Source organism: Crinia signifera, chromosome 3 (genome assembly GCF_055691185.1).
Source record: "Crinia signifera chromosome 3, ASM5569118v1, whole genome shotgun sequence".
NCBI lineage: Eukaryota > Metazoa > Chordata > Amphibia > Anura > Myobatrachidae > Crinia > Crinia signifera.
In genome coordinates, this window is record NC_139219.1 from 231,416,576 (window position 1) to 231,442,200 (window position 25,625).

At 45.4% G+C, this 25,625-nt stretch overlaps 1 protein-coding gene across 1 annotated transcript in view; it reads left to right on the forward strand.

Annotated features, from left to right (window-relative positions):
• LOC146062977 (putative cation-transporting ATPase 13A4) overlaps positions 1-25,625 on the forward strand; it is a 137,797-nt gene that overhangs the window by 2,278 nt on the left and 109,894 nt on the right. The window contains exons 2-3 of the mRNA XM_083174987.1: positions 9,057-9,230; positions 24,456-24,605. Coding sequence (XP_083031113.1) covers positions 9,057-9,230; positions 24,456-24,605 — 324 coding nt within the window. The remainder of the gene's footprint in view (positions 1-9,056; positions 9,231-24,455; positions 24,606-25,625) is intronic.

Here is a 25,625-nt window from a genome sequence, read left to right on the forward strand (position 1 = left end):
AATACACAGTGCAACCTGCTGAGCATCCATCCTTGCTACAGCCTGGGTCAGACACCTTTCACACTGCACTTCAATTTAACACTGGACCTAAGTCAGCCCTGTGAAACCTATGGGTGTCATTATAAATTAACTTTTTTTCAGGCTCACAAACATGAGGTCACATGAGGTCACAAAGGAAACAAAAGCGAGGGGCAGGGACTGTTCACAGCATTGCAGAAGCAGCCATGGCAGACATCCCTAAGTTCACGAGTCTTTAATGCTGTTGATTCAAGTGTTAACATGAGCCTCCCCACATCGCAGGTATATGCACTTTACAGTATATACGTATGCACTATATGTGATTATTCACGCAAAAGTGAAGCGTCTCCAGAGCTGGACTTCTGGGTCTGAGACCCAGGAGTCCCTCTGAGCGTGTGCAAAGTGCCAGCGCCGGCCGTGGGATATGCATTTTCCTTTTAGTGCATCTGCCACTGTGTCACCTAACAATCAACTCATGTGTCATAGCAGCCTATTTATGGACAAATTGCTCTTGCATGCCAAGGGTAGCCCTCTGTACCCACAGCCTAGCTACGATGGCAGTCAGTTACCCACCATGTTTTGGGTCACACTGGCTGCATTTGACACCCCCGGTAACATCTTATGAAAGCCCCATGCGATTATACTTGTACCAATAATTTTGTTATTATTATTATAGAAATCCAATATTATCAATGGGATGGAGATCCCAGTCCGCATAATTGGTGATGCAGCCTACCCTTTACACTTGGCTCGCTATGCTTTGGGCACGGTGCCTCGCTACCCTCGGCACGCTATTTTATTCTCCCTAGTGGATGGTAGGGCATGAAATACCTCCTGTCGGCACATGTTGGCTCAAAAAAACAGTGAAAAAAACCATGTCAACCTGGCGACCTGTCGACCTAACCCATGTCAACCTAACGCATTTGTCAACCTAAAACCATGTCGACCTTGTCCCATGTCGACCTAGACATCTGTCGACCTTCATCCATGTTGACCTAAAACCCTGACCTAGTTGCCTGTCGACCCAATGGTGTCAACCTAAGTCGGGTCGATAATTCGACCTTATCCAGTGTGCGCTATATACGAAACGTAATAAAGAAATAATAATGAAGGGCAATGGTGTGGACCTGATTATAATGCCTGATTTTGTAGCTGCGCGTTGTAAACTGCACACAAGCTTCCATCACTTCTGATATAAACAAATGCAAACAAAACAGGTGAGCCAGGTGTGTCGTATATTCCAGGGGTGCTGCCATGTGTCATGTATAATTCCAGCAGTGAGCCATGTGTATAATTCCAGGGTTATTGCCATGTGTTGTGTATAATTTCAGGGGTGCTGCGATGTGTGACATATAATTCCAGGGGTTCTGCCATGTGTCATGTATAATTGCATCAGTGCTGCCATGGGTTGTGTATAATTCCAGGGGTGCCCCATGTATGCCATGTCATTCGATGGATGCTGCCATGTGTCATGTATAATTCCAGGGGTGCTGCCATGTGTTGTGCATAATACCATGGGGATGCAGTCAAAATCCCGGCAGTCAAAATCCCGATGGTCAAAATAGCGACAACCATTGACCGACGGTCAAAATCCCGACGGTCAAAATCCCGACATTTAAAATCCAGATAAGGTCAAAATACAGACAAGGTCAAAATACCGACATTTAAAATCCCAACAAGGTCAAAATAAATTTCGTTCGACAGGTTGCGAGGTCAACAGGGTTTTTTTCACTGTTTTTTACCGGACATGTGCCGACAGGCAGTATTTCATGCCCTACTATCCACTAGGGCGTGGTGGGAGAATAAAATAGTGTGCCGAGCGCAGGGAGGCACCGTGCCCGAAGCATTGCTAACAAAGCGAGCGAAATGTAGAGACTTCGGTGCCGGTAAATCCAAATGGAAAATATATTGAAGATGCAACAGATGGCACTCATAAGATTTTCACTGCACGGCGGCAAGAAATTATAAATGATAAGTCTTTATAAGTTTATAAGTCTTGATAAAGGGCAATTAGCCTGAAACCTACTTGTCACACTACTTGTGACTTTACATTTATTATTACTTGCTGCCATACAGTATATATATATATATATATATATATATATATATATATATATATATATAATATATACTGTATGGCGGCAAGTAATAATAAATGTATATACACACACAAAATATACACACACAAAATACCCTTTCAATGCACTGTTTAGTGTAATAGCAGCAACTCTATATGTCCCCCCTGTTAGTGGGGGGAAAGGGAGTGGATAGAACAATGAAAAAAGAGTGCGCTTATGTTTTAAACCACCACCATCAGGTTCAAGTGACAATAATGGGTACTTGTGTAGTATCACGGCGCCCATCGCATCGCAGACCATAAGGCATGCGATGTTATGCGATCCGACGAGATTTCCCCCGATGTCATACAATGTTAAAATTGTATAGCATTGTATATGGCATACAATGCCATACAATACGATGTGATGCAATTTTAAATTGTATAAGCACCCTAATGGGGGCTTACAATGTTAAATGCACCCCCACGCCACCCCCACTATGAACGTGAACCCGAAGCAGGGCGAGCGCTGCGAGGCCGCGAGGGGCGTCGGTACGCGTCCTACGACCTTTTCATACCCCCACTATCCACGTCGGCGTGGAGTTGATTATATAGTGAATATATAGTGTGGCGAGCGTAGCGAGCCACCGAGCCCGAAACATGGCGAGCACAGCGAGCCCCGCGAGGGGACGCAGAATACATGTAAAGTAATACGCATCCCCACGCTCTGGTAACTATAATAACGGAGTTCTCTGATCAATTGGAGTATAAATAAATCCTTTAAGACACTTGAACTGTCATGTTTAAAAACGGAGTCAAATAAATTACTATGGAGAATTAACTTTTTTTTCAATCAATCATCAAATTAAGGGGACTGTGTGAATAAATTAAAGATAGAAAGCGCTAATATCAAATTTATTGAGACCTCAATGCTGAATATCTTTTGTTTTTATATATTTTTATATGTATGGTTATGTGTATAATTTTTATATTCTTTTCTATTAAATTGAATGGATCAACACAGTGGTAGGTATTCAATGGGGATTCTCGCGGGCGGCAGCGAATCCTGTGTAGGATTCGCTGCACTTTCGCCGCAATTCTCCCTGCAGGGCGTTTCGCCGGGCAGCCGCCCGTTCGCCCTATTCAACGCGTCAGGGGCTCTCTGCCCCTGGCGGCAAATTTTAACCCCCCCGGCAAATGCCACCGTGGAGCTGGGGGACAGCTGCAAGCAGGGAGATGGAAGCCTCCCTGCCTGCGCCGGACATTGTGGGGGTGAAGGAGGGCTGTGGGGGACACAGGGAGAGCCCCCCAGAGCTGGCAGGGGGCTGTGCTAGGGAGCCGCTACACACTGGTCCCGATCGTGCATATGTAATGATCGGGATCAATGTGCAGTGAATATATGAATATTAATGAGCGGCTCCCGACTCGGCCCCCTTCTGGCGAATGTGTAAAAAAAAAAAGTAAAAAAAAAAATAATAATAATTAAAAATATATTCATGTGCTGCAAGCACATGAATAAAAATAGCATGCCCCTTTAAAGAAAAAAAATCTGATTTTTTTGACACCAAAAAAAAAAAAAAAAAAAACGCTTTATTTTATAAGATCACATTCCAGTTCACCTAAAAAAGATGACGAATGTGAAATGGAGAATCATGGCAAAAATCAATGGAGAAAGCAGTTCTCCATTTCAGCATTGTGAGAGAAAATTCGCTGAAAACCCGGCGAATTGCCTGATTCCCCAGAAAATACGGCGAATCAGAGGCATTGAATACTGGCCAGTGTGTTCTCTTTAGTGGTTCTAGTACAGAACAGATGTGGCCAACCTTCCCTCACTACTGATGTAAACAAATGCAAATATGTTGTTTCTAAAAATAAAACAGGTTAATTTAGGTTCATGCAGTGTATCTGTTTAAAATTGTGCACTTCAACACACATTAAAAGCACGTGTGTAATAGTATTCAAAAGGTATTTAAGACTTTTTAATGTAACCATAAACTCACCATCGGGTATCCCCCTGGCCCATCCTGTCTGTTGATACACTTAAATAAAAAACTTACTTAAACCTTATCAAAAACTTAACCTAAAATAAAGACACGACACAAAGTGCTGGCGTTTCAAAAACAGAATGTCAAATTTATTTGACAATTAACTAAGACTATGAATGGTGGCGGCACCAAAGAACGGTCATTATAGGAAAGGTGGGGTTAAAGATCACTTAAGCATACATACAACGCTGGATGACCACTCTCCCTGGTCAGCCACCAGGCCTGGTGGTGACGGCCATCCCCCGGGCAGAAGCGTGGCCCATGACAATCGTTGTCGAGGGAGAGTGCACCCCCACTACCTACACACATACAGAGTTCTTAAAGAATGACCGTTCTTTACCGCCGCCGAAGAGGAAGAGAAATAGGGAAGGGTGGGTGGGGCTTCTTGGACAGAGGGTGATCACTCTAAACTCGTGATCATTCCTACCCTGTCTAAACCCTCTCCCTGCTCTGATAGGCCTTGTGCCCATCCTCATTAGCATAGCATGTGACCAACAGCAGAGTTTACCCTGTGAGAACCCTCAGTGGTTTATGTCACCTCAGGCTTATTCAGCCTTCTGTGTTTCTTTATAAAAGGTAAGACATACAGTACAACAGTAAAAGCTGTATGTTTGTATAAAAAGAACATTGCCTAATAAATTGGTTTGCAAGTGTGAACAAGTAAAAAATGTACATTATATGTGAAAAATATAAAACTTTAACAACATATACTGAAAGGCCGTCTATATTTTAAAAACAAAGGGTCTGATTTCAGACCCTTTCGTTATGGGGCGAATTCTGCCATGTGGATACAGGAAGGGTTAATACTGCACTACATATAAAACAACATGTATATACTTAGTAAAATTAAACATGAACATTGGTACTTGTTTCCTATCTGGGCGCCCATCGCGGGCATCGCGGGTACATCGCATGTCATTATAATGACATGCGATGCGACCGACGCGATGCCCGCGATTTTCCCATAGAGAACAATGTTAAATGCCTCAATTTACCCGCGATGACCGCGATTTACCATAGGAAACAATGTTAAATGGATCAATTTCTCCAAATTATCATAGGGAACAATGGGAAATGGGGCAAAAACACCCCTGAACATAAAAATGTCCCCCCGAAAGTAGTTGACGCCACCCCGCCATCAACGTGAACCCGAAGCGTGGCGAGCGCAGCGAGCCCGCGAGGGGCGGCGGTACGCGTCCTCCGACCTTTTCATGCCCTACTATCCACTAGGGCGTGGAGTGAGAATAGAATAGTGTGTCGAGCGCAGCGAGCCACCGAGCCCGAAGCGTGGCGAGCGCAGCGAGCCCCGCGAGGGGCCGCGGATACCTTCACAGTTATACGCGTCCCCTCGCGGGCTTCCCAGGTGTCCATGGCGACGCGGACACCTGGGAAGCCCGCGAAGGGACGCGTTTACCTGTGAAGGTATCCGCGTCCCCTCGCGGGGCTCGCTGCGCTCGCCACGCTTCGGGCTCGGTGGCTCGCTGCGCTTGCCACACTATTCTATTCTCACTCCACGCCCTAGTGGATAGTAGGGCATGAAAAGGTCGGAGGACGCGTACCGCCGCCCCTCGCGGGCTCGCTGCGCTCGCCACGCTTCGGGTTCACGTTGATGGCGGGGTGGCGTCAACTACTTTTGGGGGGACAGTTTTATGTTCAGGGGTGTTTTTGCCCCATTTCCCATTGTTCCCTATGATAATTTGGGGAAATTGATCCATTTAACATTGTTTCCTATGGTAAATCGCGGTCATCGTGGGTAAATTGAGGCATTTAACATTGTTCTCTATTGGGAAAATCGCAGGCATCGCGTCTGGCACATCGCACCCGATTTTTTATCGGCCGCGATGCCCGCGATGGCCCCGATTTTACCCCCGATGCCCGCGATTAAAATCGTGGGCGCCCAGATAGGAAACAAGTACCTGAACATTTATTATAGCATATTGGTATGATATATACAATACATTTGAATTTAAGAAATATAAAATAATGAATGAAAAAAAGTCAATGATAAAAATATGTATCCTGCCATGTCCCTGATGGACAGGGTTTGCGCATTACCAGGTATCAGATCGGAATTGGTAAATTACATAGGATTTGCCACTTTTCCCACAGTTTATTGGCGGAAATTGTGTAGAAAAGGGTCAAATTGTACTACTGTATGGCCACATGAACAGTAATCCGCTCAGTCATTGGCATGGTTGGCTTCTGGCATGAGGGGAAGTGAACATAAAAGATTAGGCACCAAAGGTGTTTTTAAAGTCAAATATCCACATGTATATTAAAGTTGTTTTAGGGACTGATTCAGTGTTGATTGCTGATGTCCGAATTTGCAGATCGAGGCTGCAAATGCGGACGAATTGTAGCACATATGTGCAAGGCCAACCAGTGACTGAAATAGTGTATGGACTATCATCAGTGTCGGACTGGGGTATAAAGGGCCCAACTAAAACCAGAGTCAGCACTGCAGGGGCATTCCAGATTCAGCACATACAGTACCTGCGGCTCTGACGAGAGCTCTCCTGGCGTCTGGCTCTGTGCTACCGGACAGTTGTCAACGCTGGTCCGGGTCACCGGGTCATAAAACAAAGGGGCCCACCGGGTAATTCCCCGCTGAGCCAGTCCGAGCCTGACTGTCATTGATATCCCCTCACAATTTGACTTGCAGGAAGCCGGCAGTTGGGATGGAATCCAGATGTTTTCTGGGAGTGTCCAAAAAATCGCTGGTGTGCCCAGGCATTTAAGGGGGTCTGTGCCATCAGCCCTGGCCTTAAACAGTCTGTCTCTGTTGCAGATGACCGGTAGGGTAAAAATCGTTTGATGGTGAGTGAATAGCTATCTTTTCGCAATTCAGACACAGATTTGCACAGGGCAGGTTTTCTTTCTGTCTGGGTGGCAGCTATCTACTCAAATGGATTGCTAACCAGCAAAGACTCGAAATTCTAAAAAAGGTTTTTGCAGTCTGTGCAAATGTGAGTAGCTCCTTCCCTTCCACTAATCTGCCACTGAGACAGGCTGATCGAGTCCAGGCTCACAGACTCTCCTTTAAAATGCTTGGGAACATCTGCATTTTTTCGGACATTACAGTACCAGAAAACTGCCAGTTGCCACCTCCAAACACGGCTTCCGGTCCGTTAAGCTCTGGCCGCTTTGCATTTGCAATCCATATGCATTTTCATTCGCTAATCGGGTGCACTCATGCCGTGATGCGTAGGTACACATGCGCAGTCATTCCATAATTACTCAATTTGCAAATTCTCTAATTAGTGATCAACTCTATATCAGGCCCTTAATGTGGATATTTGCTGGAAGTGCTAACAAAAATCTGTGTTGAGTGCTGCCATTGGAAATTGGTGAAAGTGTTGTGTGCAGAAAATATGACATTAGTTCTGTCAGAGAAAAACTCTGGTGGCAGAGCTGGCCCTAGACATAAGGCCCCCATACACTAGCCGATTTTGGTCAGATTTCGGCCAGATCAGTCGGATCTGGCCGAAATCGGACCAAAATCGTCTAGTTTTGATGTCCCCTCAGATCCGATGCGCGGTCCCATGCGCATCGGATCTGCGTCAGGTGGTCGGACCTGCTGCACGTCCGACCACCCGACTTGGGACCTAGTGGGGCGGCGCGGCGGTGGAGGGAGCAGGGGGGGCTGGGGACGCTGCGGGGGACACAGGCGGCATAGAGCCGGGCAGGGGGAGCCGGGAGCTGTCAGTACTGAATAAAAAAAAAAGCCCATACAATGAATGGGTGGCCTGTGATTGGCTGAGCGCTCTCTCAGCCAGTCAGCAATTGGCTGAGAGAGCGCTCAGCCAATCACAGGCTGCCCATTCATTGTATAGGCTTTTTTTTCTAGCACTGACAGCTCCCGGCTCCCTCTGCCCGGCTCTATGCCGCCTGTGTCCCCCGCAGCGTCCCCAGCCCCCCCTGCTCCCACCAGCAGCCCTGCTCTGTAGCCCCCCCCCCCCCCCCCCTGCTCCCCGGGTTTTTTACATGTGATAAATCGAGACGATTTATCACATGTAAAAAATGGCACATCAAGCGCCAATCTAATCAAGTTCCCCCGGGGAACAGCCTGGGAAGCTCAGGGGGAAGTCGGGGGCGACTTGTCCTAAGGACAAGTCGCCCTAGTGTATGGGGGCCAATAGTCACACCGGTCAAATCCTAGAAGCATCTGAAAAGCTGAAGGACAGCTGGGATAGCCAGACATCTAAATTCTAATTAGAATTCTAATTTTAGGCTGTAACATTACTGTAGCCGTTGCAGCATTATTGTTCAGCCCTGCCATTGGGTGCCTTGGAGGGGAAACCACTTTATTGGGGGGACCCCACTCCACCAGGTGTGGCCTGGGAAACAGATCATGTTCTACCATGATTTTCATTCATATTTGAGCAAACTCAGATGATTTTTGTGTTTACGAAATTATCGAATTGGGATTCTCAACCGAGTTTGTCTCATTCATAATCATTCGGTCTTAGTAAGTTTACCCCAGAATGTTGACATTAAGGATAGACTGAGGAGGGGAGGGGAGGGTTCGGGTTTGGCTTTGGGGGGAGGTTAAGGTTAGGCTGCATAGATGGGTAGGTTGGGGTTAGGATTTCTAACCTCAACCTACCCATCCCTGCAGCCTAACCTTAACCTCCCCCCAAAGTCAAACCCTAATTTAGGAACTAGAGGGAAATTGAGAGCATCACTTCTTCGAATCCAGGAATGGTGGTAACATGACCGGCGTCGGCAGAAGCCCCAGGTAAGTGCCAGCTGGGCCCCCAGGAATGATATGTTGATGTTATTAGTTCATCATTATTATCAACATTGTATAGGCAACATATCAACATCAACCATTTTAACACTGTTGCAGATAATCTGTGCAAATGACAGTGTGTTTACACAGGATTTTCAGTAATGTTGATAAGGAAATTACTGACTTAATGTTTTTATGTTTACAGGAAATATTTGGGTACAGAACAGTACAGTGGCAGAGAGGACTTTGCATTGCAGGATACATATTTTCCTTGGGATTGCTCTGGCTCTTGTTTTACTGGAAACCTGAATGGAGTGTCTGGGCCTGCTGCACCCCATGTACACTGGAAGAAGCGGATGTTGTACTGCTCAGGGCAACGGTAATTACTCCAAACTCTTCTGAACCCAGATGGGTCAATGCAGTGTCTTAAAAAACATGCACCTGAATAAAAGTAGCACACCATGATTAGAAAATGTAAAAAAGGGCTTCATAGGGGGCCATATGTACTAAGCTTGAAAAGTGATAAAATAGAGAGTGATATACCAGCAGCCAATCAGCTCCTCACTGCTGTGTCACAGGCTGTGTTTGAAAAATGAAAGGTAGGAGCTGATTGGTTGGTGGTTAATCACTCTCCATTTGATCACTTTTCAAGGCTTAGTACATTTTGCCCTTAGTTATGATCACATCTGAGAAATAGCAGTTGACTGAAAAAAATGACAGTGCAAATTTGCGAATGAATCGCCGTTCATTCACAGATCAGTTCACTAATATCAAAACATTAAAGAGACTTTGCCATCTGTGCAAATGTGGGTAGCTCTGAGGCACATTTCTGCCCCAAAATGCCAGCTTCCTGTCACACTATGGCTATATTATGATTACGATCTGTTCGCATTCTTAGTTGTGAATCACCTCATGAATGCGCAATGTGAATAGTACGCTTGTGGAGCCGATTGATAATCGCTAGATTTGAGAATACTCTAATTAGCGTTCCATGCTTAATAAGGCCTCAAGTTTATGTATCTTGCAAAGCTCATTAGCTGCTTGCTGGAATTTCTGTATGTGCCCATAGTAAGCCAATGCAAGCTTCTTAGTATCATTGTGGATCCGCTATTGCGCCTGTGCTTGGCCATGTGCTCTCCTGACATTCTCTGTCCTGCCTGCTGTATTCATATCCTGTCTGGATGAGCAAACAGTGTAGCTTCAAGAACTTCAATTCCTTCAAGAAGCAGAATTTATTGAGGCATCAAAAGCATCTGTTGTTACTAGATGGAAGGTATGGAGCAGCTCAAGTGTTGCTGCTGACATAAGGAAGAATACCATCATCTTCAGTGCTGGGCTGCATCCCATTGCCAGGATCAGTGTGATTGAAATACCAACAATCACTTGGCCGACACTGAAAATATTGATAATCGATATTCCTGACAAACGAAATGCCGTCACGCAGTATACCTACATGATCATAATGCTGAACATGTAAAAATGCCAAAACAGTTGTAATGTTGACATGGACACCATATTAGTGTACAGCATCCCCTTGCATGGCTCACTGCGCACGCTATGCTTTGGGCACAGTGCGCTCGGCACACTATTATATTCTCCCTCTATGCCCACTGGGATAGTAAAGTATGAACAAGTTGGTTATAGGGAAAAAAAATCATGAAAAACTGTATTTGGTATTATTTGTGTCATTATTTTGGCTGTCGACATAGTGGTTGCATCAGTGTATTGTACTTGTAGTGTTTCTATTGTTGGTATTTTGTTGTCTGTGTTCCTTTTGGGATTTTGTCCATCGGCATTTGGTTGTTGGGATTCTGTCATTCTGTATTTCATCCTTCAGCAACTGCACTACATACCCTATTGCCCTAAAGCAGAAGTTTGTGAGTTACACTGATGAGTCCTTTACTGTGGAGGAGGGAAGAATGTAGTGCAGGTAGGGGTGGGATTGGATGTTTCTGCCTCTTCATGGTTTAACATCCATTAATGACTCCGGCATCTGCCTGCCCAAACTGGCAAATCCAGTTCATGTATAATGTATTTCTCTGCCATCTCTATAATAGAGGCCTCTAGGTCAGTAGGGCACCCCAGGCAATGTGCAATTAAGTTTTATCTTCAGTTTCATCATTGCCAGACGGCTAAAATGTATTATCTCAGGTGATGTTTCACCTGTTTCTTTTACATTGCCACTCCCTATAGTGTATCTCTGCATGATTAAATTGTACTACTGTATTTGCCTCTACCACCTCTGATGGTAGGCTATTCCACATCTACTACTGTTTCTGTGAAGTAATTTTCCCTCAAATTTCCCCTGAATCTTCCTCCCTCTAGTTTCAGTGCATGTCCTCGTGTTCTGTTGCTCCTCTTCCTGTGAAGAATGTCTCCCACCTGTGCCTTGCTAAAACCCTTGATATATTTAAAAGTTTCTATCATGTCCCAAGCTTTCCCTTCTCTGCTCTACAGTATACATATTAAGATTTTTCCCGAGTAAGTTTTGTGATGTAGAAAATGTGCACATTTTCAAACTTTTGCGATTCTGTAGAAAAAAAGGTGACAAAAAAAACGGCATGGGGTTCCCCTTCCTGAGCATAAGGGTCCTGGTTTCATAAAATCACGGGCCAAACCGTAAAACCAGCACCAGGCTCAAGGGCCGGTCCTGGTTCCCAAAATATGGGGAACAAAATGAGTAGTGTTTCAAGAACCAGCACCGGGCTCAACCAGCCAGCAAGGTAATGTCACTGCGGGGGGGGGGGGGGTGTCTTTTTACACAAGTCCAAAGCACTAACCCCCTGACCGGTCAGCATTGGCAAGGTTCCTGGGGTAGTGGGGACCCCTCCAATGAAGGGGTGTCCCCCCTCCAGAATTTACCAGTCCATGCTGAAGCCTGGGGCTGTCCCTGATGCCCCTTGGGTGGTTGGCATCGGGCTGATTAAATGTGTACACTTAGAAAAAGCTATTTGTATTCTTGTGGAACTACAAGTCTCAGTGGGCCCTTTAATGCCCCGCATGCTGGGACTTCTGGTTCTCCAAGTCCCTGCATGTGGTGCATGCTTTCGGGGATTTATAGTTCCTCAAGAATACACAAGAGTTTCATCTAATTTTACACATTTAATCAGCCGATGACCCCCTCCGAAGGATCCTGGGTCGGTAAATTTCCCCAGGATCCCTGCCCATGCTGACCGGTCAGGGGTGAATGCTTTGGCTGGGGAGACTTGTATAAAAAGTCTTCCCCAGCTGTGGCATTACCCTGCTGGCTGGTTGGGCCCGGTGCTGGTTCTTGAAATACAAGGAACCCCTACTCGTTTTGTCCCCCGTATTTTGGGAACCAGGACCAGTGCTGGTTTTATATAATCCAGGGACCCCTACTCGCTTTGACCTGTGATTTTATTAAACGAGGACCGGCTCTTTGAGCCCGGGGCTGGTTATGATTAAGCCCAGCGCTGGGCTTCCCAGCTTATGATAGTTTTTTGGGGTGCCGCACCCTGCACCTAGATATAGCGCTAGGGACCCCCAATATACAGAGAAGCCTTGACGCGGCTTGGGGGCTTATCATACAACCTGCGCAGGTATATGTAGCCAATATCTCTGAATTCTATTATCATGTAGTGTTCTAGATTGGTTACTAGCATTGCTCAGTGTGTTGAGGGAAAAAATGTCTTGTTTTACTTAACCAGTATTTAACCCCTCCCTCATGCACCTGGGAAATGCTACTGAACTAATTGAGCATCTACCACTATCTGTCTGTGTGTCTACCCTGTTGCATACCAAAAGGCACATTTTACCCTCAATTCCATTTGCAATATCACCAATAAAGATATTAAAAAGCACCGGTCCAAGTACAGATCCCTGGGGTACTCCACTTGTAACCTTTCCCTCCTTTGACTGTACTCCATTTACTATAACTCTCTGTTTTCTGTCCTGCAACCACGCTCTTATCGATTCAACTATCTTAGAATTCAATCAAAAGCTTTCAAGTTTATTTAACAGTCTGCGATGTGGGACAGTGTCAAAAGCTTTACTAAAGTCTAGATAAGCTACAGCCCCACCTTGATCTATTACTTTAGTCATCCAATCAAAAAAGTCAATAAGATTTGTTTGACATGATCTTCTGCCAGTAAAGCCATGCTGTTTTGGATCCTGTAAATTGCTGGTTTTGAGATATTCTACAACTCTTTGTTTTAAGAGTGTTTCCATCAATTTCCCTACTACTGATGTAAGGCTCACTGGTCGATAGTTGCTTACCTCTTCCTTGCTTCCACTTTTGTGCAGTGGGACTACATTCGCTGTTTTCCAGTCCTCTGATATTACTCCAGTAGCTAGTGACTGGTTGAATAATTCTTTTATTGGTTTTACCAGCTCCCCTTTAAGCTCTTTTAGTATCCTTGGATGTATCCCATCTGGCCCCATTGATTTATCCACTTTCAGTTTTGAGAGTTCTGTGAGGACTTTCTCCTCTGTAAATGTTCTTGTCTCTCCCTCAGTTTTCTGACTATACTTGCAACTTAACTGTGGCCCCTTCCCCTCTCTTTCAGCAGTGAATACTGAGCAGAAATAATTATTAATATTATCTGCTATTACATTGTTCCCCTCAAGAAAACTTCCACTCTCTGTCTTCAGTCTAATTATTCCACTTTTTGTTTTTCTCCTTTCACTTATATACCTAACTCACTGACTGACTGACTGGGCCATTTTCTCTTCAGCCTGTGCTTTTGCACATCTGATTACCTTCTTAGCCTCCTTCTGTCTAACAAGATACACCTCTTTGTCCTCATTCTTCTGCGTCTGCTTAAATTTCTTAAAGGCCAACTTTTTTGCTTTCACAATACTTGCTACTTCTTTTGCAAACCACAATGGTTTTCTTTTTCTTGTGTTTTTCCTAACTCTTTTGACACAAAGTTCTGTTGCTTTTAGAATTGCACTTTTTAATTTTTCCCACTTATCCTGCACTCCTTCCAAGTTCTTCCACTCTGCCAAAGAATCCCTTACAGAGTTTATCCATCTCTACAAAATCAGCCTTCCTAAAATCTAACACCTTTGTTTTTGTGTGCGATGAGTCAGTCTCTGTCTTTATTTTGAACCATACTGCTTGATGGTCACTGGATCCCAGATTTTCACCCACATTTATGTCAGATATTCTGTCACCATTTGTAAGTATTAAGTCTAATATTGCGTCCTTACGAGTGGGCTCCCTCACCAATTGCTGGAGGGATGCTCCTTGCAAGGAATTCAGCATGTCCCTACTTCTGGTGGAACTTGCAACAGGCAGCTCCCAGTTTACATCAGGTAGATTAAAGTCTCCCCTGATTATCACCTCTCCTTTTAATCACCCATGCAAATGAGGACCGGCGTCGCTGGACAGTGCTGCCGTCTCGGCTACGCAGGGCCGGCGCCACCACTAGGCAGCTCTAGGCATTTGCCTAGGGCGCCGGCACCTGGAGGGTGGCAGTTCGCCCCTCACCCCCAGCATGGAGGGTTAGCTAACTGTGTAAAAAACTTGCGGTGCCGGCGTCCCTGCAGTGCTGGAGCGGGCAGGGGTGTCCGTGCCACGGGGGAACCTGCGGCGCTGTCATTGTGTACAAAGCTCACGGCGGCCGGTGGGGTCCCTGCAGTGAATAGAAAATAACTAGCGCTATGCGCGCGGCGGCGCGGGAAGCGCTAGTTATTTTCTATTCACCGCAGGGACCCCACCGGCCGCCGCCAGCTTCATACACAATGACAGCGCCGCAGGTACCCCCGCGGCACGGACACCCCTGCCCGCTCCAGCACTGCAGGGACGCCGGCGCCGCAAGTTTTTTACACAGGTACCCCACCACCACCACCCCCCCCGGCACCGGGGCGCCCCCACCCCGACTCACCTGGGGCGGGGGCACCGGGGCGCCCCCACCCCGACTCGCCTGGGGCGCTCCAGTGCCTTGCACTGGCCCTGCGGCTACGGCCACCTCTGACGACGTCAGCGCGTCCTATTTTCAAAAAGTTTACCCCAAAATAAAGCAAAGCTTGTACTGCTGCATTAATATGTGTTAACATTAATACAATTCAGAGAGGCTGGGGGGACAGGCTGTATATGTGTATATATATATATATTGCAGCGAATTGTCTTGTTTTACACTATATTGTAGGCTCCTTGATAAAGGTCTGATGTGGACCGAAACGTCGGGGCATGATGCAAGTTAAACTATTGGATTAAAAATTTTTTTCCCTATGGATATCAACATTTGAAGTGTTATTTCAGAGGAGAGTGTTCACATCCTTGACACGGAAGTGCTCTGGGAATCTGGACTATATTTGAGGGATATAATGACACATATTAACCTCTTTGTTGAACACCCCCAAGTTGTAACTTTAAAGTGTGAGTGCGGTCTACCCCCCTTGGCGTATATATATATATATATATATATATATATATACACACACACATACAGCCTGTCCCCCCAGCCTCTCTGAATTGTATTAATGTTAATACATGTTAAAGCAGCAGCACAAGCTTTGCTTTATTTTGGGGAGATGTGTATTAAAATATATATATAACATCTCCCCAAATTTAAGCAAAACTAAGACTGCTGCTTAAACATGTATTAACATTAATACAATTCAGAGAGGCTGGGGGGACAGGCTGTAAGTACACTGACAAACTTACTGTGCCATCGCGCTGACTGTCGGGGATCAGAGATCAGCGCAGTCCCAGGTTTCAGGGAGGAGGATGGACGGAGCCGTGAGCCGTCGCTCACGAACTCCGCAAAGATCCACAGGAGGAGTTGCACGCTGCCTCCTCCTGCCGCTGCCGCCGCCCATCAGATCCATCCCAGCAGCAGCAGCGCGAAACAGTCCTGCGCGCTGCTGCTGGGATGGATCACGTGGGTAGCAGCAGCGCAGCCATCCTTCCTCTGGACCGCGGACTGCGCACTAGCCCTCCCGTGGCCATTTTAACTTTGGGTAACTCGAGGCTGGCCGCGGCCATCTTTAATTAGGGCACGGTGCCGCGGCCAGCCCCAGCACAGAGAGGCCCGGTTTCCCGGCAGGCCAATCCGCCCTTGGCCAACCTCACCTCTCTTTTCTCTCTCTCCTTCTCTATCTCCCCCCCCCCCTCTGTCTAACCTATCTCTTTTCTTTTTAAACATGAGTTTTATTTTTTTATTTGATTGTACATTATGTACATCTTGCAGAAGTGCTTTTTTCTGCAAAATTTAAATAATGCACTATCAAAGTAAAAATTTTAATCCAAGTTTATAAACTATAGATTGTAAACTTGCGAGCAGGGCCCTCCTACCTCTATGTTGGTTTGTTTCTACCCAGTTTGTCTAATCACTGTTGTTTCCAATTGTAAAGTGCAACGGAATATGCTGCGCTATATAAGAAACCGTGGTACTCTTTACCTAGCACGGCGCCCACAATTTTGATCATGGGCATCGCAGGTAAAAAAATCGCGGGCATCGCGGGCATTGAATGCACTAAAAATCGGGTGCGACATAGGGAACAATGTTAAATGTCTCAATTGACCCGATTTTCATGTTCAATGCCTCAATTGACCCGATTTTTCCATAGGAAACAATGTTAAATGGCCCACAGAGGCCAAATAGCCACCCTGAAGTGTGAAATGGCCCCCACAATTATTAACGCCACCCCACGATCAACGTCAACCCGAAGCGTGGCGAGCGCAGCGAGCCCGCGAGGGGCGGCGTTACGCGTCCTACGACCTTTTCATACCCCCACTATCCACGTCGGCGTGGAGTTGAGAATAGAAGCGTGGCGAGCGCAGCGAGCCCCGCGAGGGGACGCGGATACCTTCACAGGTAAACGCGTCCCTTCGCGGGCTTCACAGGTATCCGTGTCCGCTCGCCACGCTTCGGGCTCGGTGGCTCGCTGCGCTCGCCACACTATTCTATTCTCAACTCCACGCCGACGTGGATAGTGGGGGTATGAAAAGGTCGTAGGACGCGTACCGCCGCCCCTCGCCGGCTCGCTGCGCTCACCACGCTTCGGGTTCACGTTGATCGTGGGGTGGCGTTAACAATTGTGGGGGCCATTTCACACTTCAGGGTGCCTATTTGGCCTCTGTGGGCCATTTAACATTGTTTCCTATGGAAAAATCGGGTCAATTGAGGCATTGAACAGAAAAATTTAGTCAATTGAGACATTTAACATTGTTCCCTATGGGAAATCGCGGGCATCGCGTCGGTCGCGTCGCACCCGATTTTTTAGTGCATTCAATGCCCGCGATGGCCGCCATGCTAAGTAAAGAGTACCGAAACCGTAAATAAATAAACAAAGTAAAGAAACAAAAGCTAATATGTGATAGAGTTTGTATAATTGTTATACAAAGCCCCCTGCAAGCTACTGTATAAAGCTTTTCTGTTAGAATTAATGTGCAGAGCCAAGGAGGTAGGTTGCACTATAGTTCTACCTCACCATTACATTAATGGTGGAACTCATTTCTGCCCCCCCCCCCCCCTCATTCCACCACCACTACCACTTTAATCCCCGGTTAGAAACAACCTCAGCTTTTACTTGATAGACCAGTTATATTGGTTTCAACTCAAAATACAGATACTAGTGTACCAAACAATAGTATGTGCTTTTGTTGTTTCATAAAGAGGGAGCTTATTTACTTAAATTAACCATTCTATACAATAGTTGCATTAACTTAAAGTATGGCAAGACTTCTAGACAGTTCCCCTCGTAAACTTAATTGGTATATTGTGTTATTTACATCATGATTGTCTGCTAGGGATTTACACAGGAACTCTCTTGTGAACGCGTCGCCATATATAAGTAAGTGCTGTCTTTATCACAATAAGTGTATTTGGCAAAAGAGAGAACCAGCAGTCCACATCTTTGTTAAACAATAGAAAGGGTGTTGACTTTAAATAACCCTGTTAGTAAAATTGTGTAGGTATATCATTATTCAGAAAACTAGTAATCGGTTCAAAATTCACAATTCTCATTTTTATATTAGTTAAGTGATACCCCGCATTTGGGCGATATCCTTTAAAAACCTGTCCCAGCTGCGGGTAATACCCTACTTTTGCATAATAATTTTTTACATTTGGTTCTTGTGACTAGTGAGATCCCACTAAAATAAGGCAATTTCACAAAAGGGCATGGAAGTCTCCACCATTTTCAGGAAAGTTTATTTAAAAATAAAATATAAAAGAGCAGTTTGAGGAGTGACAGTTGCAACTGTTAGGAGAGCAGAACCTAGGATGCCATTGAAGAGCTAACGAGCGAGAGAGAGAGAGAGAGAAAACCTGAAAATGCGGTCAAAACTCCGAAAATGTATGATACATTTTAGTGTGTGGACCTGGTGGACTTCATTTTCATATTCCATTTGGATCCCCTCCAGTGTCCCCTGGGGTATTTGCTTCAGTAAGTGCATGTGTATGTCATAAACCCGGAAGTACTTCTATCTCAAAAGGAGAACTGTCCTTTGAACATTCCAATTATATTAATGTCAGTATTTAACCAATAGGAGGTGAAATCATTGGGGTATAGGCAGAAAAACATCCCTAGAAAGGCATAGCCAACAGACATATTGGGTGAGATTCTATGGGATGCGCTAAATGCGCATGTTTTATTCGCGCACCACATCGCCGCAAATCGCACTTTTACAAATCGCACTTTTCAGTCAAAATGCGCATATTTAATGTGATGCGCATTGGAGGCTGAAAAGTGCGAAGAGGGGCGATTTTCGGCGCAGTGGTGCGCTCTATTTAGTCCTGAAAATGTGCGATTTTCATGTCTGAAAATCGCACATTTGCAGGACAGCGCAAAGTTTAAAAAAAAAACCGAGCGCGGGGTCCCCCGTCTGAGTATAACCAGCCCCGGGCTCACTGAGCCGGTGCTGGTGACATAAAATCAGGGTCCCCGACAAAAGGGGTCCCCTTGATTTCATGAAACCAGCACCAGGCTCAAGGTCCGGCGCTGGTTCCCAAAATACGGGGGACAAAGTGACTAGGGGTCCCCCATATTTTAAGAACCAGCACCGGACACAACCAGCCAGCAGGGTAATGCCACAGCCGGGGGAAACTTATTATATAAGCTCCCGCGGCCAAAGCATTAACCCCCTGGCTGGTCAGCATGGGCAGGGGTCCTGGGGAAGTGGGGACCCCCCCAATGAAGGGGTCCCCCCCTCCAGGACTTACCAGCCCATGCTGATAGTCTGGGGCTGTCCCCGATGCCCCTGGGCGGTGGGCATCGGGCTGATGGCTTGTGTAAAAAAAAGAAGTACAACTATTGTTTTATACTGGCGAACTATGAGTCCCAGCAAGCCTACCCCGCATGCTGGGACTTGGAGAACCACAAGTCCCAGCATGCGGGGCATTAAAGGGCCCGCTGGCACTTGTAGTTCAGCAGTACAAAAAATAGTTAACAAAATCACACTGACACACTGTAAAATAAAAGTTTAATACATACAAAACACACACACACTGATACTTACCTACCTTGAGCCCGTAGGTCGGTCCCTGGGTCCTGGGTCCGGGCTCCGGGGCTCCAGGGCAGAAGAGTCTGGTTCCGGGGCCTTGGTCCTGGTTCCGGGGCTGGTCCTGGGGTTCCGGGGCTCCTGGGCTGCAGAATCCGGGGTCCGGGATCCAAGGTAGTCCCCAGGGGTACCTAAGGAAGCAAATCCAACTCACCTGGTCTCCGGCGACGACCTCGGAATCCTCTCCGGTGACAGCGCTGCTCCAATCTGGTATCCGGCTCACAGGACTTTGACAGGCGCTGAGATGTTTCCTCCTCGGCGTCTCTGCACAGAATGATTTCTTGGCCAATCAGGAGCCGAGAAAGTCGGCTCCTGATTGGCCAGAAATCATTCTGAATATAGACGCCGAGGAAGTAACATCTCAGCGCATCTAGAGCAGAGATGTTTCCTCCTCGGCGTCTCTAGTTAGAATGATTTCTGGCCAATCAGGAGCCGACTTTCTCAGCTCCTGATTGGCCAAGAAATCATTCTGTGCAGAGACGCCGAGGAGGAAACATCTCAGCGCCTGTCAAAGTCCTGCGAGCCGGATACCAGATTGGAGCAGCGCTGTCACCGGAGAGGATTCCGAGGTCGTCGCCGGGGACCAGGTGAGTTGGATTTGCTTCCTTAGGTACCCCTGGGGACTACCTTGGATCCCGGACCCCGGATTCTGCAGCCCAGGAGCCCCGGAACCCCAGGACCAGCCCCGGAACCAGGACCAAGGCCCCGGAACCGGACTCTTCTGCCCTGGAGCCCCGGAGCCCGGACCCAGGACCCAGGGACCGACCTACGGGCTCAAGGTAGGTAAGTATCAGTGTGTGTGTGTTTTGTATGTATTAAACTTTTATTTTACAGTGTGTCAGTATGATTTTGTTAACTATTTTTTGTACTGCTGAACTACAAGTGCCAGCGGGCCCTTTAATGCCCCGCATGCTGGGACTTGTGGTTCTCCAAGTCCCAGCATGCGGGGTAGGCTTGCTGGGACTCATAGTTCGCCAGTATAAAACAATAGTTGTACTTCTTTTTTTTACACAAGCCATCAGCCCGATGCACACCGCCCAGGGGCATCGGGGACAGCCCCGGACTATCAGCATGGGCTGGTAAGTCCTGGAGGGGGGGGACCCCTTCATTGGGGGGGTCCCCACTTCCCCAGGACCCCTGCCCATGTTGACCAGCCAGGGGGTTAATGCTTTGGCCGCGGGAGCTTATATAATAAGTGTCCCCCGGCTGTGGCATTACCCTGCTGGCTGGTTGTGTCCGGTGCTGGTTCTTAAAATACGGGGGACCCCTAGTCACTTTGTCCCCCGTATTTTGGGAACCAGCCCCGGACCTTGAGCCTGGTGCTGGTTTCATGAAATCAAGGGGACCCCTATTTGTCGGGGTCCCTGATTTTATGTCACCAGCACCGGCTCAGTGAGCCCGGGGCTGGTTATACTCGGGCGGGGGACCCCGCGCTCGTTTTTTTTTATTTTAACCCTTTATTTTATTTTTTACAGCAGAACGCTGCACAGAACATTGCGATCTGTGCAGGGTTCTGCCTAATTCGCCAAACAGACCCTGGTCTGATATGTGCGAGAATTAGGCACCTAAAAAATGCGATGTGCAAATGCGCATAGCATTAAATAAGCGAGTTGTATACTTTTCTATACGAAAACATCTGGATGCGATAAAAATGCGAATTAATCTCGCAATTTTTATCAGCATACCTTAACGCACATAATATGCGATTTCAGTCCCTTAGCGCATCACATTAAATTTGCGATTTCAATGAAAAATGAGATATCGCCATTTTGTGGTCTAATTACCGCAAAAAAAAGCAAAATCGCATCCCATAGAATGTCACCCTCTCTGTGCTACACTGAGAAGTAAATGGAATGGGATACTGTATGTGTTATGATATTCTTTCCAATTCTAAAATATGTAGAAAATTAAATAGGTATGCATATTGGTAATTGCACTGATGGATTAAACATTACTATTTTTCTATCACAAATGCCTTATGAAAAATGTAGGGGTCGGGGGATTGAAGACAGGGTAATACAAAATATATGAAGGAACAATACAGCAGCCGTCCCTTCCAGTGGTGGGATCTGGTTGCAACCGGGTGGCCGGGCTGTTGCCTGGGACACAATTGTGTCCATTATTAACTAGAATGTGCGGCACGGATTTTCGCCATGCAGGGTTTCGCCGCCTGGCAGGAGCCGGAGCGTGTGAAATAGCCCTATGTCAGCTTGTGATTTAATTCGGGTCTGATGGCATACACGGGGCATATGGGGCTGTCTAGCTGATACAGTACAGGTGTATAGCTGCACCATTTCTTGGTATAGGGAGACAAAACAATCAAAATGCATTGGGATTAATTTATATAGAAAAACTGAATAAAAGTTATGGTGTAGCGACGCATTTTGGGCCAGATGTACTAAGCTTCAAAAGTGCTAAAATGGAGAATGCTAAACAACCAGCCAATCAGCTCCTGCCTGGCATTTTTAAAATAGTGACATGACAGGTTGGAGCTGATTGGTTAGTTGTTTATCACTCTTCATTTTATTCTTTTTTACCGGACAAACAAACATACAAATAACAGACAACAAATATGTAAGAGATGTAGTGATTAATGTACTGTATGTGGGGGCTAGTGTTTCAAAGGCACAGACTGTTTTTAGAGAAAGGATAAAAGAAACCTATAGCTTTCAATGCCGTTCTTGTGTAGTGATTTTCTTATTCAGCCCTAACCCACAGGTATTGTTTCTGAATCCCTCGTGCATTTTCTTTGTTGTGCCGCAACTAAGGACATATTGTCTGACACAATTTCATTAAATTGCATTTGGTTTAAACTATTTAGAATAAGTGAATTACTTGTATTAGGAAACTGATAAACTTCACACCCGCTTCCTTGTAGTATAATTAAATTACAGACTATTGCTTGTTCCACCAGTGACAATGAAAAACGTGTCTCACATGATTGAAGGGGTTGTTTCCAACAATAAGGCTGCTCCTGACAACACATATTAAGAACGTCTCTTAAGGCCCCCATACACTATGCGATTTTGGGACGATTTCATCCGATTTCGGCACTTTGGGCTGATAACCGGGTGACATCGTCCCAAAATCGCAGGTGTGTGATATCTGATCCGATGCGCGGTCCCGTGCGCATCGGACAGGATCAGGGAGGTCGGACGGTCAGCATGTACGATCACGATGCCCACCTGCATGCAGACTGACCGGGGGAGCAGTGGGGCGGGCAGCGGGTCTCTGAGCGCTTAGCTGGCGGCGCCGGCAAGTGCTGACCTGGCCGGGCGGTGTGATGCAATAAATTATATGAGAAATAATATTCTGGGGCAGTACGGATGGTGTATTGGTTAGCATGACTGCCTCACAGCACTGAGGTCATGGGTTCCATTCCCACCATGGCAATAACTGTGCTGAGTTTGTATATTCTCCCTGTACTTGCGTGGGTTTCCTCCGGGTACTCCGGTTTCCTACCACATTGCAAAAATATACTGGTAGGCTAATTGGCTCCCACATATTAACCCTAGAATGTCTGTGTGTGCATGTACATGTGGTAGGTAATATAGATTGTAAGCTCCACTGGGGCAGGGACTGATGTGAATGTTCAAATATTCTCTGTAAAGCGCTGCGGAATATGTGTGCGCTATATAAGAAACTGTTAATAAATAAATATATTTTTTAAGATGCAATACAGTTCTATTAAATGGATGCCTATTTTACAGTATATTGACTGTTAAACATAATTATAGTGGAAAACAGACATCAACTATAATCTTTGTGTGACATCTGATGCAGGTTCTTTATGAAGTTACATGCCCCATGGCATGTACAGAGACCAGCTAGTGAGCTTTCATGTAAAGTCAAGTACCAGCCAGGCATCCTGGGTTTGATTTTTCCCAAAACATTTGCAGGTGCGGATACTGTTTATTATATGACTATGTGGGCGTGCAAAAATTTAGCATGCAAATAAAATACTCTTAATTTAATAGCGAGGTATGCTGAAAGAAGGACCGGTTAATTTGTAGCCAAGCAACACTGATCCGTACCGGGAAACAACTCTAGGGCCAAAAGTCTATATTTAACTTTGATTTTTAAACAAATAATACAATGTACAATTGTAAATGAACAATTTGGCAGAAGCAGAGAACTTAATCTTGGTAAAATGGTAACTCATTTATGGATTTTGTTTAAGGATGAAGGGAGGAAAAGAGATGGTAATTTTCACACGGACCACCTCGTAGTGTTTTTCTTTTTCCCTCAATTTTGGACATATTTCATGAAGAGGGGTCCGGGTCTCTGGGCAACCTGTCTGCAGAGACAGGGAAGAACGTATCAGGGCCTGTGTATAAAGGCCTCTGCAGCTATCACCACTACTTGCTGCACCTGAGGTCTGGAAGGGTCTTTCTTTCCGCTGCCTTTGTATGCCCTAACTTAGTCCTCAACCTTGGCTTTGCAAGCAGGGATGTGGCGAGGGAGGCTGGTTTTCTGGGTTGTACTGAATTATGGGTGCACTTGTCCTGCTGCAGCTGCCAGGAGCTCCGGGGCTCTGTTTTTCATACAGTGAGTGGATCTGGGGAAGGTGGAGGGGCAGAGCTTACTGTGCCAAAGTCAAGTTTTAACTTCAATTTGTAAACAAACAATACAATGTGGAATTGAAAATTAACAATTTGTCAGAAGCGGAGAAATTTATCTTTAAAATGACACTTATTTACTGATTATGGTTAAGAATAAAGGGAAAAAAGGCATTGTCACCAAAAAAATCACCTTCTAGAAATAATATATATGATATATGCAGGTGCGTAACAATAGCTCCGCAGCCCCTGCAGTGGCTTGGAGGCGCTAGGTAAGATTGGGCGCCGAGGGGTCTACGGAACAATTGCTGGGGGTTATGGCTTGCATGAGAAGGTGGACATTAAAAATGTTTTCCCTGCTGGTTGTCTAGAAACTGCATTGTGAATTGGCAACTTATATAAATGCTGAACTGGGGCTGCTTTAGCATTAACTAATGTTACAATTTTAAATCCTTTGACAAACTGATGGATAGTAATTCTATTACTTGGTATTCTAAAATACTATAATGTACATAAATGAAAACCTGTGAATTCAGATATTAATTTGGATCATTATCATTTCTCTCTTTTACAGGATGAATTTAAACACTATTCCAGAAAATTTGTTCAATGGAGCCATCTCTCTGAGCTGACCTTTCTACAGCAGATCGGAACATCCAAAAACCCATTCACTGAGGATTATAACTCCATCATTAACAAAGCAATCATGATGCCGGATCTTAAAGTAATTACTTCTGCTCTACACATACATGTTCCTAACATTTTCACAGTACCATAGAGAATGATAAATCTATATATATATATATATATATATATATATATATATATATATGACCGTTGGCGCACCATCCACAGATTTCTGGCGGATGGTGATCCGGCGGATGGGGATGGAATGTGGACACGTGAGCGTCTCACACACTCGTACGTCCATTGCCGAGAATGGGGTGCACGAAGCAAACCTGCTCAAAGCAAATGCTTTGAATGCTAGATGTAGTTTCACTTTCTGCCAACAGATGGCAGTGTTTCGGTGACACATGGACACTATATATATATATTTTTTTATATATATATATATATATATATATAATATATATATATATATATATATATATATATATATATACAGATGATATATATTTATATATAACAAGAGATTATATAGATTTAGATATATATACATACATATATTATATATATATATATATATATATATATATATATATATATATATATATATATATATATATATATATATATATATATATATATATATACAGTGGTGGGTAGGCAGTGGCACTCAGGAGTCTTGGATGGTGAAAAAAAGTTTTTTAATACTAAAACGCTGACATCTCAATTCCCAACGTTTCAGGGTCAAACTCGCCCCGTTTTCAAGGTGAAAACGTCACCTTGAAAACGGGGCGAGTTTGACCCCGAAACGTTGGGAATTGAGATGTCAGCGTTTTAGTATTAAAAAACTTTTTTTCACCATCCAAGACTCCTGAGTGCCACTGCCTACCCACCACTGTATTGACCTATCCTGCGGGGGGCACCGGAGCAGCTGCACCTGACTCAGCAGGAGTGCCGGACCAACCAGAGACCTATATTTTTAGTATGTTAACTCTTTTAAATAGGGTCCTCCTGCCTCACGTACTCACCCTACCTCTTTACCTCACCTGTCCTCCTGTCCTGTTCTTCCCTTCCTCTACTTCATCTTCAGTCTCCTCGACAATTTTGACACCTACTT